Raw genomic sequence first — 14,456 nt, forward strand, 5'->3', positions numbered from 1 at the left:
CTGTTCCGTTAAAAGAGACGAAAATATGTTCAGAATGTCATCCCCTCCCTTTTATCACAAAGTCACCTCGGTTAAAAGATATGAACACAGCTCTACCAGTATTTCAGTATTCTCTTAAGCTGCTAGGTATTAAAGAAAAGCTGTTTCATGCCACAATGTTAAACACAATAGGTGTTTGATACGATTCTGAGATATAATACGAAAGGAAGCTTCCCCCAAAGTGCGCGTTTGATTGGTATTTCCTGCTGAGCAACTCTGATGTGGCTGTTTTACAGCGATCAGATCCACATAGATGGAAGAGTTGGAATTTTATGTCCCCATTACGCAGAATTATTAAAACTCAGTCAAATTAATTTCACGAGGAAAGTTTTTAGCTTGGCAACAGCTTTATAGAAGAAACGTTTCTGCGATTGGATTGATATGATTTAGGAAAACTATGGAACAATCAAACAGGAAATCGAAGCCTTTTCCCCAACATGCGATGTATGTGGTGAATAGGTGGGTCTTGTTCCTTTCGAATGCTGATCGTAATATTTACGATGAAATTAAGGTTTATTTTTATACCAGTTGTTCGGGGAAAGCGCCACAGTTGTACTTGCGGTATCCTTCTTAACGTCACCATACATAATGTGAATTACTCTCAATACTCCGTCTTTTCACTCGTCATGAAAGTATTACTGTATATTTTTTTATAACACCCAATCTCCAACATAGCGTATCTCAAAATGTGATATTGTTTCCTACGTTGAAAATTTCTGAAGGGTGCAAATGGAAAGTTTTGAACTCAATGACCAATGTTACAGAAAGTAAACTTGTTTACACCTGCTACTTTACTATGACTATTTTCATCCATGTTTTATCTGTAACTGCAAGCTTGATATCACTCTTTATTGGCACGAATATGTGTCGAAAGTTGACTCCACAACACAGTGAACAGATACAACATGTAACGCGCAATGCGGAATTAATGAAATTTAAATGCTGTTTCTAGAATGTAGAGAATTTTTACGTTAATGTGCTCGGTGGTGTTTATTTTATTAATAATATTTCGGAAATTAATTTTTTTTCATGCATTATTGAGATATTAATTAAAAACAATATAATAATTACACGTTATTGAAAAGGGTGCACGAAAATCAATTGCAGAAGTTAAGAATTTATGATGAAGAATTATAGAAGTATTAAAATTCAATTATTTATTTTGATAAGTTTTCCTATATTCGCTGTGCCGTTATCAGAGACATAACCAGTGATTACGTCCGCTGCAGTGATAGGAATGAGAGTAAGTTTGCACGACATGTAGATTGGTTGGAAATTATTTTCACTGTGTCTCTCTCCACCTTGTTAGATTTCTCTGCGAGCTTTTCGTTCGTCTGCTCTGCTACATTCATTCAATAATCGGAAAGGTTCCCTGGAGGCTATAGTTTTCGTATTACCATTACATCATAAAATAATCAGGAAGAAGATAAGGGATCTAAAAAGATTAATGAAGCTAAAAAATTCTGGAAAAATTCTTTTAACTGTCCTGATCGAAATTGTATAATATTCAATGATTACTAGATTCGATTGCATATTCAACCATGCTCGGGTCTTAAACTGAAACCGAATATTGCACTTCAGGCGGGAGAATTATGAACAATTAATTAAAATTATAAAAATATATAAACGTGTTCAACACATACCAGTTGTCCATTGGAGTGCGATATTTCATCGTGAGATTTCACACGCTGTCATCAGTCATCAACATGGCTGTAGCTCACATATTGAGATGAAACATTATGTAAGAAAAACCTTAAAAATAAACATTCAAAGCAATAAAAACGTGACACAACGTTCAATAAGTCCACCGTAAGCGGATGAGGAACAAACCTTTCTTACAAAAAATCATCAGCTCATAATACTCCGTAAACAGTCTCATTACTCCAGTAATTCGTTAACAACATGTACTATGTGGTGAGTTCAGAGCAATAATTATACTGTGTGTGTGTGCTTGTGTGTGTGCGTGCCCGCGCTCATGCTCGCAGGGAAACGAACTGCCGGCAAGTCGCAGTCGGGTAGAAATAATTAAAAAATAAGAAATATAAATAAAGAAATACAATAAATGAAGAAAATATAAAAGAAGTTACAAAACGATGAAATTTATGTCTTAAAAGCACAAATAATGTTTTGAACAAGACATGCAAATGTGCAAGAAAATTCAATGGGAGAAAAAATTTATCAATGTAATTAAATTTAATAATGTAATAATGTCCTGTATTTAATCGATAATACGAAAAAGAAAGATAGGGGAACTTCTTATACAGTGATTATTTACGAGTAAAGAATACAGACACTAACGTCAAAGAATACAGAAACCTTATTCCATCAAAAGTGTGTCGGAGTCCAGAGTCTATGTTCATCATTGGTAGTAAATCGTAACCTAATATCTCAACTCATTAGCTAGATTACACAATATAAAATGAACGCTGAAACGTTGTAAACATAAGAAGGAAAAAAAAACATGTCACAATAACACAAAAAGAAAACAGCGTAAACGTTAGTAAAATTAATAATGAGGTTGCATTCCAACAAAAAGAGAGTTTCATGACAAAGAGTTATATAATCCTTTGAAATTTGTTATAGCACGCATCTATGCTCACAGATTGAGTAAGGATAAACAGATGTGAGTACTGCAACAGAAGTCCATCCAACTCGTTTCGTAGCCCGAAGTCTGTGATTTCCGTAAGTAAGCCAGATGTCTAAGTAGCCAGATGTCTAAGTTTACTGGATGACTGAAATTGTATAGAAGCTGTGTAGGCAGCGGAGATACATGTAATAAACAAGAGTGTTTATGAGTGATCGTGAAAATTGTTGAAAAAATAACCTTGATTAAAATCGCGCTGATCGTTGAGGATGAGGTGCACTTAAATGTACTGAAAAAACTGTCCTATGCTGATAATTAGTACGTTCTCTCTGCCTGGTTTGCCGGCCGCTGTGGCCGAGCGGTTTTAGGCGCCTCGGGCGTGGATGTGTGTGATGTCTTTAGGTTAGTTAGGTTTAAATAGTTCTAAGTCGAGGGGAATGATGACCTCAGATGTGAAGTCCCCTACTGCTTAGAGCCATTTGAACCATCTACCTGGTTTCAAAGAAACGACCTGTATGACTAATGTAAAAATGAGGACAATTACCCCTCATTACGTCCACCCCAGATCCAGTGAACTTGTCTTTATTTTGCCCACCTTGGTATCACCGACGCATCTTCACTGTATCAGTAATTTTTGTGTTTTTGTATTGTTTCGCCTAGTTCACGAACATACTTATCGTTCTACTATTCACTTCCACTGATGTGTGTAGGTTTCGGGCTACGACTCCCTCATATACAGAGTGGTGACTAACTACTGCCACCTAGAAAAACTCCGAAATTATGATAGTAGCTGAAAAGTTTGTGGAATAAATGTCGCATGAGACAGTGGGGGCCATAAATGACATTGATTTTTTGTTACAAGTTGGGGTCGCGTCAGAGATATGAAAGTCAACTTTGTTTTCTAAATAGGATGCTATAGTTTCGTACTTATTTCATGATAGCGGCTATCGAGACGAATCCAATGATGTGTTACAGAAAGGTCTTTGAAGGTCAACGAAGGTCAAAAAGGTGGCATGAACGTCCATTTACAGAAGGTGTTCGAAGTGATGACCATTGATATCAGTGCAGTGCTGCAATCTTCTTATCATGGATTGACTGGTATTCCTTATCATTTCGGCACTTATCGAAGCACATGCTCTGACAATTCTCTCTCGTATATCGTGCAAATAGCAAATATTCGCCGAATACAGCGTATCCATCTAACGTGCCATTGACATGTAAACACCATTCGAGGGTTTCACAATACAACACTAATAGGAACGGTAAGACTAGAATCGTTGAATAAAGGGAATGTGAATGATATACTCCTTCGAGGAACAAGTCGATATGCTTTTCATTTACGGAGTACGCAAACGAAATTCAGTGAGAGCTAGAGACTTATACGCCGAAAGATATCCTCAACGTACTCAAACTACACGTGGCACATTTAAATACGTGTATGATAAACTGAGAACAACAGCATCTTTGACGCATCGGAAACATATCCGGCAAAGGAATTACTAACAAGGAAACTGAAATTGGTACTGTTGCCACTGTGGTTCGAGATCCCTGCGCTCGGGCCGCACGGGGTAGCCGCGTGGTCTCGGGAGTCTTGTCACGGTCCGTGCGTCTATCTCCGTCGGAGGTTCGAGTCCTCCCTAGGGCTTGGGTGTGCGTTGTCCATAGCATAAGTTTAAGTTAAATTAAGTAGTGTGTAGGCTTAGGGACCGATGACCTATGTAGTTTGCTCCCATAAGACCTTACCACAAATTTCCAATTTTTTTCCTTGTGTTCGTTCGCGTCAGATCGCAAGGGAATATGCCATGAGCCCGAGTAGTGTCGTTCGTGTTCTGCAACGCCATAAATTCTGGAGGACAGAATTACAGGCCCCTATTTCATAGAAGGAAATCTTAATGGTATGAAGCACACCACACTCCTGCAAGAAACATTAGTTCTGTTAGTGGAAGAAATACCTTTAGGAACAAGGGACAGAATGTGGTATCAACACGATGGGCGTCCGACATATTTTTCGCTTATTGCTAGAAATGAGTTGCAGAGACAATTCCCAAATCGTTTAATTGGACTTGGAGGAGAAGTGTCGTGGCTGACTCGTCCGCCAGACTTGACACCTCTGGATTTTTTTCTTGTGGGGATTCGTAAAACACATTGTTTATAGAGACGTTCCAACAACACCTGAAGATATGCGAGAGAGAATTGTCGGAGCACGTACTTCTGTAAGTGCCGAAGTGACAAAAAATACTGCTCAATCCATGATAAGAAGATTGCAGCACTGCATTGATACCAATGGCCATCACTTCGAACACCTTCTGTAAATGGACGTTCATGCTACCTTTGGGACCTTCATTGACGTTCAAAGACCTTACTGTTACACATCACTGGATTCGTCTCGACAGCCGCTATCAGAAAATAAGTACCAGCTATAGCATCCCATTCAAAAAAAAAAAACAAAGTTGACCTTTGTATCTCTAACGCGACGCCAACTAGCAACAAAAAAACCAACGTCATATTATGGCCCCCGTTGTCCTACAAACTTTTCAGCTCCTATCATATGTTCGGACTTATTCTTGGTGGCAATAGTTAGTGACTTACCCTGTATATATTTTTATACTCCGCTTGTTAGCGCCCTTGGCGACGTCGGGCTACTATTCGTCTTGTTAGACTTTTTGCTACATTACTCACATGTGTTTTCCTTAGACTGTGAGCATGTGTGTGTTTTGACGTAGTCCCAAAAGATTGCATGACTCTGGGCCAAGGAACTCTCTTTTTGCTGGAATGCAATCATATTACTAGACGTATTATTTAGTTTATGCTGTTTTCTTTTATGTAATTATTACATGTTTTAGTTTCCCTCTCATATGTAAAAATTTTATGTATTCGTTTTATGTTGTGTAGCCTAACTAATGAGCGTAGATATGAGGTTACAATTTACTCGTACTTCCAATGACGCACGTAGACTCTGGGCTATGACACACTTTTGATAGAAAATTGTTTTTGTATTGTTTCACATTAGTTTTTATATTCTTTTATTGTGAATAATTAGTATGTAACTAGGCCCCTCCCCCTCTCTCTTGTTTCGTTATATTCAGCGTGCCTTTTACACGACGGGAAATGTGCTGTTCCGTACCGGACTCCGGCCCTCAATCTTGTACGACACAGCCATTGTCAGAAACTCTTTATGATGATTTTCAAAGGCTGTTTGCTTCAATGCTGCAACGAATGCAAGAGCGTGAATGTCGGGTCACACCTCGTAGCGATGTTGATAATGGACATCATTTCTGAATTGAATGGACGTTTAATCATCCAATACCCCCTATGTAATGAACGTCACCAGAAAATTCAGTGAATATCGAACTCTATAGGATGCAATGGCAACAGCAGCCAGTCAAAATAGACCATACCAATAGCAGTAAGAATAACGTCAAGCAGGACAGTACGGTATGAAAACATTATGGTGAGAGTACACACGACATCTCTAATGGTCGTTTCTGGAGTAGAACTTATGTCATTATAATAGAAGGAGTAGTTGTGACGAGTAATGAGTCTCACATCTAGTATAACTGGTCTTCGTGGCAAGAGAATGCATTATATAAGAAACATAGTGAGTTTGTTCGTATCGAATTATACAAGAAGAACGTCACACTGGTGTATCTTCCAAAACCATTTGTGGCATATCAAAGCAAACAGATAAATGTTTTATACTCTGACTGCAATGGAGTCCGTGTGCTCAATTGACCTCGTCTATAAAAGTAAGATGTGGCTGTTTCGTGGTACCTGACTACGCCGCCACCACCAGCGAACCTCATATCTGCTGCCGTCCATCGCCATCCTGAGACTGCCTAGTTCTCTCAGCACTCGCCATCGCACAATTACAAACTTTATCTCTGACGCAGTCCTATGAACCCATTTACTACGGCGCTTTCAGATACGTATCGAAATTTCACAAATTGTTTTCTGTCCACTCTAAACATTCTACTATTTACAATCAAATATTTAAAGACACGTCTATTTTCATCATCTCACACTACTGAGATGAAACAGAAAATTGTTATTTGCAAATTTGATTAGCTTTAAATATAAAATTATTGTTCCCATAGAGACCACATGAAGTTGGTTAATTTTATAGCCCTTCGCATGTGACACATGATTGCTAATTTGACTATACATTGACACAAGTACTGAGATGGTTCAAAGCAAGTTTACATTTATATAGTGCAAAAAAGAGAAATTATTTTTAGCATTAATTAACTCTGAAAAACACTGAATACCGTTGTCGGATGTGCAATGACCTGTTATAAAGAAAAACAACTATGATCTATATACACCAAATATTTCTACATACATACATACTCCGCAATCCACAATACGGTGCGTGGCGGAGGGTACCCCGTACCACAACTAGCATCTTCTCTCCCTGTTCCACTCCCAAACAGAACGAGGGAAAAATGACTGCCTATATGCCTCTGTACGATCCCTAATCTCTCTTATCTTATCTTTGTGGTCTTTCCGCGAAATGTAAGTTGACGGCACTAAAATTGTACTGCAGTCAGCCTCAAATGCTGGTTCTCTAAATTTCCTTAGTAGCGATTCACGAAAAGAACGCCTCCTTTCCTCTAGAGACTCCCACCCGAGTTCCTGAAGCATTTCCGTAACACTCGCGTGATGATCAAACCTACCAGTAACAAATCTAGCAGCTCGCGTCTGAATTGCTTCTATGTCCTCCCTCAATGTGACCTGATTGGGATCCCAAACGCTCGAGCAGAACTCAAGAGTAGGTCGTATTAGTGTTTTATAAGCGGTCTCCTTTACAGATGAACCACATCTTCCCAAAATTCTACCAATGAACCGAAGACGACTATCCGCCTTCCCCACAACTGCCACTACATGCTTGTCCCACTTCATATCGCTCTGCAATGTTACGCCCAAATAATTAATCGACGTGACTGTCAAGCGCTACACTACTAATGGAGTATTCAAACATTACGGGATTCTTGTTCCTATTCATCTGCATTAATTTACATTTATCTATATTTATCTATTTCAAGAACTTGCTGTAATAACATAGCAACAAGTAATTCTCTATACAGCGTGTTACAAAAAGGTACGGCCAAACTTTCAGGAAACATTCCTCACACACAAAAAAAGAAAATATGTTATGTGGATATGTGTTCGGAAATGCTTACTTTCCATGTTAGAGCTCATTTTATTACTTCGCTTCAAATCACATTAATCATGGAATGGAAACACACAGCAACAGAACGTACCAGCGAGACTTCAACCACTTTGTTACAGGAAATGTTCAAAATGTCCTCCGTTAGCGAGGAAACATGCATCCACCCTCCGTCGCATGGAATCCCTGATGCGCTGATGCAGCCCTGGAGAATGGCGTATTGTATCACAGCCGTCCACAATACGAGCACGAAGAGTCTCTACATTTGGTACCGGGGTTGCGTAGACAAGAGCTTTCAAATGCCCCCATAAATGAAAGTCAAGAGGGTTGAGGTCAGGAGAGCGTGGAGGCCATGGAATTGGTCCGCCTCTACCAGTCCATCGGTCACCGAATCTGTTGTTGAGAAGCGTACGAACACTTAGATTGAAATGTGCAGGAGCTCCATCGAGAATGAACCACATGTTGTGTCGTACTTGTAACGGCACATGTTCTAGCAGCACAGGTAGAGTATCCCGTATGAAATCATGGCGGTGAATCGAGGAAGTACAGTACATACTGAGGAAACTAAAATGAGCTCTAACATGGAAATTAAGCGTTTCTTGACACATGTCCACATAACATCTTTTCTTTATTTATGTGTGAGGAATGTTGCCTGAAAGTTTGGCCGTACCTTTTTGTAACACCCTATATACAAGTCGCAGGTTGAAACGCTATCACGGCAGACCGAGGAGTCAGATAAGAATTTAGTACTCCATATACATTTTTAATATTTATGTACACTCTGTTATGTAAAACCGAATAACTCATCCTTAGAGCGAAAAAGGATATTCTAATATAGATGCTCATTAACATATAGTTCCTAAGCCACTGAAAGGTGTGTGTCAGGTAAAATTATTTTTGTGCATTATTTACTGTGCAAAATAGGACGTGGAAAATTTCCTCTGTTTTATAATATAATTACTTTTAATCTTGAATTATGAATCTCTAAGGGTGCACAATGTCAGAGGTAAAATGCATTTTAAATATCTCGTGCAACATCAAGGTTTAAGATTTTGTAGATGGGAAGTTAGTGAGATAACCATTTTTTCGATTTTATGCGACCAAGTTCTGTGTGCCACACAGAAATTCAAACTTGGATCCCTCCCTTATGTGAGCTGTGCATCACTAGTTTTTGAAGTGTAATCGTTCTTCGAATGGTTCTCAGGGCAGATTTTCCATTACTTCTGAGGTTCACTTCCTTTACTCAGAGGAATTCGTCCTCTATGTTCAGATACATTAGTTTCCGTTCTACGTTACACACAAGGCGGGTGTTCTGCTGTTGTGCTGCCCTCAGGAGTTCCTCCTGAAGCCAGAGGCCAGCGTGGAGCACTCCAGCCAGGACGCCACCACGGGAGAGGTGAGCCTGCAGCACGTGTCGGCCACGTGGGACGGCGGCGCCGACGTCCTCTGCGGCATCAACCTCACCGTCTTACCCGGCCAGCTGTGCGCTGTCATAGGGCCTGTGGGCTGCGGAAAGGTAACTCACTTCACCTGCTATTGTGAAAGGTGCGGCGTCCGTGGACGTGAGCGCAAGTTGCCACTGCGTACATGTACAGCTCGATTACGATAACCTATCGGAAGTATCCTCACCTACTAACATGTTATACTGGTGGAAAATCTGTACAACAGTGCAGCGAATACCAATGGAATTATTCTGCTAGCAAGTAACAATCTCCTTACCGTTATAGATACAAAAAAAAATTTTTTTCTTTAATTCATGGTTGACGAGGAAACTTGTGTAAGCCTCGAACTGCCTGCTGTTCAGCGTTGCCATTGAAGCTAGAGGTATAAATTTTGAGGTGTTGGAATCGCTCACTCTGTTACGTTGTCAACACACTAGTTCCACAACGATCTTTTCTTTGACAAGTCTCGACTATGTAAGTGCAAAGTTATTCTTAATCCTACAATTTTTCCTTCTACGTTGTTTTTTACAATTATACAATTTGACTGTGTTAGATAGTTACCGATACTGTTATTGGGTTTCACACGGAGAATTTTATGTAAGTGCGTGACTTTTTACGATACGTAACGAAAAGGGCTTAGTAATAGGTAACTGATGGCGAAAACTACACTGAAGGAAGCAAAATCGCAACACCAAAACCTAATTAATCTAGAGTAATGAAATTTCGGGAATACATTTGTCTGGATAAAATATTTAAGTGATTAACTTTGTAAGGTAAGCATTGCGGATGTGACACGCTAGTATACTAAAAATCGGTGTAACCGCCAGAATGTTGAATGCAAGCATGCAAACGTGCATGCATGTTGTTGTACAGACGCCAGATATCCAGTTTGGGGGTTCTATGACTGTTGCACCAAGCCGCTCGAAACAGGGACGATTAATGCTGTTTGTGGACGACGCAGGAGTTGTCCGATGATGTCCCATACGTGCTGGATTAGAGACAGGCCTGGCGGTCGAACAGGGAATGACAACACGCCGACACTCTGTAGAGCGTTTTGGGTTACAACAGTGGTATGTGGGCGAGCGTGATCCTGTTAGAAAACACTCCCTGAAATGCAACTCTTGAATGGCAGCACAGCAGGTCGAATCACCAGACTGATGTACAAACTGGCAGTCACGGTATGTGGGACAACCACGAGGGTGCTCCTGCTGTCATACTAAATCGTACGCCAGACCATAACTCCTGCTCATCGCAGTGGAACGTGCTTGCCTACCATGCAGCGGGCCCTGGTTCGATTCCCTACCGGGTTGCAAATTTTCTCCGCCCGTGGACTGGGTGTTGTGTTGCCCTCATCATCATTTCATCCTCATCACCGACATGCAAGTCGCACTGTGTGGCGTCGACTGAAAAAAGACTTGCAGTCGGCGGCCGAACTTCCCCAGTGGGGCCTCCGGGCCAACAATGCCACACGATCATGTCATTTCATTTTCTCTGGCACAGAGGCAGAACCAGCTGTCATCAGAAAACACAACAGACCTCCATCTTGCCCTCTAACGAGCTTTCTCTTCACACCACTGAAGTGGCAAATGACGGTGGTTTGGGGTCAGTGAAACGAAAGCTACAGGGCGCATGGCTCGGAGTTTTCGCACATCAGTTATCTGTTAATAAGCAACAGTTCATTGTGTCACCGTGGTGCCAACTGCTGCTCGAATTGCTGCAACAGATGCAGTACGACGCGCCAGAGCCACACGCCGAACATAACGGCCTTCCCTCTTGGTAGTACCATTTGGCCCTCTCGCGACAGTACATTCTTGTGACCATACTGCTGAAAATCATCTACAGTACATTCATTCCTGCCACGTCTTTCTGCAACATCGCAAAAGGAACATCTGCCCAGCTTCCCGTAGGCCTGTTCCACGACCTTGTTCAAACCCAGTGAGGTGTTGATAGTGGCGTCTTTGTCAGCTTAAAGGCATTCTTGACTAACATCAGCCCACCACGTCCAATTTCAAAGGTAGCTAACTCTCACTGCCATTACAGCGTGTATTTAAATCAAACCTCATTTGCATCCTTATAGTGGCGCTACTACTGCCACTCTAATGCGACTGGCGCGAAATTTAAATAGACACGCCTACCAACTTCCGTTTGCGTTGCACAACTCCTTGGTGTTGCAATTTTTTTCCGTCTTGCAGTATAAGTAAAAGCACTTGGTCAGTCATAAAATAAACGATAAATCGATAGAAGTAAAGCAAATGAGCGATGCTACCACAACGAAGCACTGAGATGACAGAAAAATGAAAGGAATGTTAGGGTTTAACGTCTCGTCAATCGAGAAAAGCTCGATTTTAACGAAGGATAAACAAAGAAATGGTCCGTGTTACTCTCAAAGCAACTTGCCTTAAGCCACTTAGGGAAACCTTAGAAAGCCTAAATCTGGACGGACAATGGACTAGGTGAGTTTTGAACCGCTGCCCTCTCGACTGCTGGTTCAGCGTCTATCATTGCATAACTGTGCTCGATGGCATAAAAGAGGACGTGTTAAGCGTCTACAGTAATTAGCTTGCGTAGTTTAGGGCAGTACAAGTAATAATAAAACAATTATTCGCGCAACGTTGGGCGGGGGGCGGCAGAGCTGTCGAAGCGGGCACCTTGTTCGAAGGGTGCCACACATCAAGAGACGGGACAGAGTCAGTCCGACACCGAATCTGCCCTGACCAGGCGCCGTTCGCTGGGACACACGCAAGCTACTGCAGAAAGCGGTGGCTGCAAAACCAAGGTTTCATTTGCAACGATCACGCTAATAGATGTTAGCTGACACGTAGCGCCACTTTTCACTGTCTTTGTGCTCGCCACCAGGAATTTTTTTATTTCACTTTCGTGGGGCTCTGACCCATAGGTGACATACAATTACACAAAATACTTTGTATGACTAACACGTCACAGATATAGAGCCAAACATTCACCATGTAGTCAACAAAGTCTCAATAAAGTGACGTGGTAGAGATAACTATAAAACAGATTCAAGTAAATATTACAATTTGACCAATGCATAAATACTTTTAAACAATAGGAACTTTACAAAGACAAGACCCTCCACTACTACAACAAATAATTATTACTTACATGTTCCATGACTTTCCAACATACATGATCACGCGTATATGTATAGTATTTTTTTGATGTTTTCCTTCTCAAGTGGTAACGTTCCCAGTTTCGAAACTTTATTACTTTCATGATCATGGATGTCTAGTTGGATATTTGACGAATTTGTGCGTTGGCCGAGTGGGGTAGTTTGCTGTAATTCCTTTTAGATATGGAGCGAGTCGTTTCTGAATCGGTTCTTATTCGTAGGTAATTGTGAATTTGTTTTTAGGTCATTATTAACTGTGGGGCATTTAAAATTAATCGTAGTGTCTTTTATTGGAAAGTCTGGATTTTGTTAACGTTTGTAGATAGGGAAGAGTGCTGCACCTTAGTACACTCCTCAGACATTCGCATCTAGCCAGCCCTGTAATGAAAATTTAATTTATTTTCTTATTCCATTTTTGAATGTTGACATTCACTTTTCATGTGCCACAGTCCTTTTCTGAAATTACAAAACTGCTCCTCGGAATTAAAATTTCTCCCAACGTCAAAACATGTTCCAAGGCGCAACATTGTCATGTAACTAGAAAGAAATGAAGTACTGTTATACAAAAGCATCGAAAACGAGAAAGTGTTGTCAGTACTGTATTGAATCGTCTACCTGTTACGTTATTACCCTTCTACACATCAGCAATCAGTAAGTGAAATCAAATTAAGTAAAAGTGTTATAAAAACCAGTTACAACTTAAATACATTTTGAAACAGAATTTATTGGAAACTAAGCATATTTCCTTTTTCAAGACAGGTAAAATTGTTCAGGCATTAAAGAAACTTAGTTCTTTTGCAAATGTCACGTGTGCCACTGTAAAAGACTTTCTTCTGTTTGTGACTACAAGATGGTGCAAGACACTCTTTATCTGGTTTCGGTATGATCTGTTTATTAAAGGACGTAGAGAAACTATCATACTGTTTGCTTTATTTGTTGTTTTCATTATGCATTTCTTAACGCGTTTATCCGAATGAACTCCAAGGTGCTTAGTGGAAATCAGTCCACGAAATATTTTCATTTAATCACACCGTGTTGTGTGCAAATCTTGTATTTTCTTGGAATAAAAGTTGCTTCAGTTTCACACATATTTATTTAGATCTAACGTTTTTAAAATAATTTTTCAGTTAAAAATAGAATCCCTTGGAATTTGTAAGGGATAATCAATATATTTTGATCTGAGCGGTATATCGCTGTGTAGCAGCAGTTGAGGCTACCTTAACTGGATGAAAGTGGGTCATGTCACATAAAGATATATTAAACAGTTTCAACTCTCAAAAGAGAACTTTACCACTTGTCCCTAAATCAACACATTCGACAATTCGACGCAGTACCTCACCGTAAGCATTTTAGGTCTATTCAAGGTTCTGTAGAGACATTAAACGAAACATCTCACCAGAGAGTGATAACCTAGTCCTCCGCAGACGAGATTCACAATGCAGAGGGTTGCAGATTAGCGATGGAGCTGAACAGAAGAGCCAAAGCTCTGGTAGGGCTTCGTCAAATACTATGATGTTATGGAACGTGGAGTTTGTAAGTTGTACGAGAGGCATCGACAAGCTAAAAGTATTTACAAGGAAAACTTTATTGACAAGTGTTTGCGTGTGTGTGTGCATGTGTGTGTGTGTGTGTGTGTGTATGTGTGTGTGTGTGTGTGTGTGAGAGAGAGAGAGAGAGAGAGAGAGAGAGGAAGAGTATCAGTTACAGGCAACTGATGTACAAATAATTCAATAGGAAGGCTTCAAAACCCGAGTGGTCCACTGAAAAGTAAGGGCACACCCAGGAAGAGTTTTGCAAAATGCCAGGAAACACCAAGGATTTCGATGCAGCCCTACTATGTTCACCTTGCTTGTGCTGCTGACGTGAGACGCTTCAGCATCAGCTGGAGCTGGAAGGCCGCTCAAGAGGTTCACCGTAAGGGCCGGTGACCAGCAGTCGGACGCCTCGTCCAGCCGGCTCCAGTTAGGCTGGACTAACGGCAGGAGGCCCCCCTGTTTCGCGTGAAACAGGACACATTGACTATGCACTTTTACATACACTAGAACACTAGAGGAAAAGTCTGACTTCGAATTTTCCATTTATCCCAAAATGAGT

General features: G+C 40.7%; 1 protein-coding gene across 2 annotated transcripts in view; it reads left to right on the forward strand.

Moving 5' to 3' along the window:
* The window catches only part of LOC124594746 (ATP-binding cassette sub-family C member 4-like), a 193,379-nt gene that overhangs the window by 77,319 nt on the left and 101,604 nt on the right, over positions 1-14,456 (forward strand). For both annotated transcript variants that reach the window (XM_047133125.1, XM_047133124.1), the window contains exon 10: positions 9,124-9,306. In XM_047133125.1, coding sequence (XP_046989081.1) covers positions 9,124-9,306 — 183 coding nt within the window. The remainder of the gene's footprint in view (positions 1-9,123; positions 9,307-14,456) is intronic.

The sequence above is a fragment of the Schistocerca americana genome, chromosome 2 (assembly GCF_021461395.2).
Source record: "Schistocerca americana isolate TAMUIC-IGC-003095 chromosome 2, iqSchAmer2.1, whole genome shotgun sequence".
Lineage (NCBI taxonomy): Eukaryota > Metazoa > Arthropoda > Insecta > Orthoptera > Acrididae > Schistocerca > Schistocerca americana.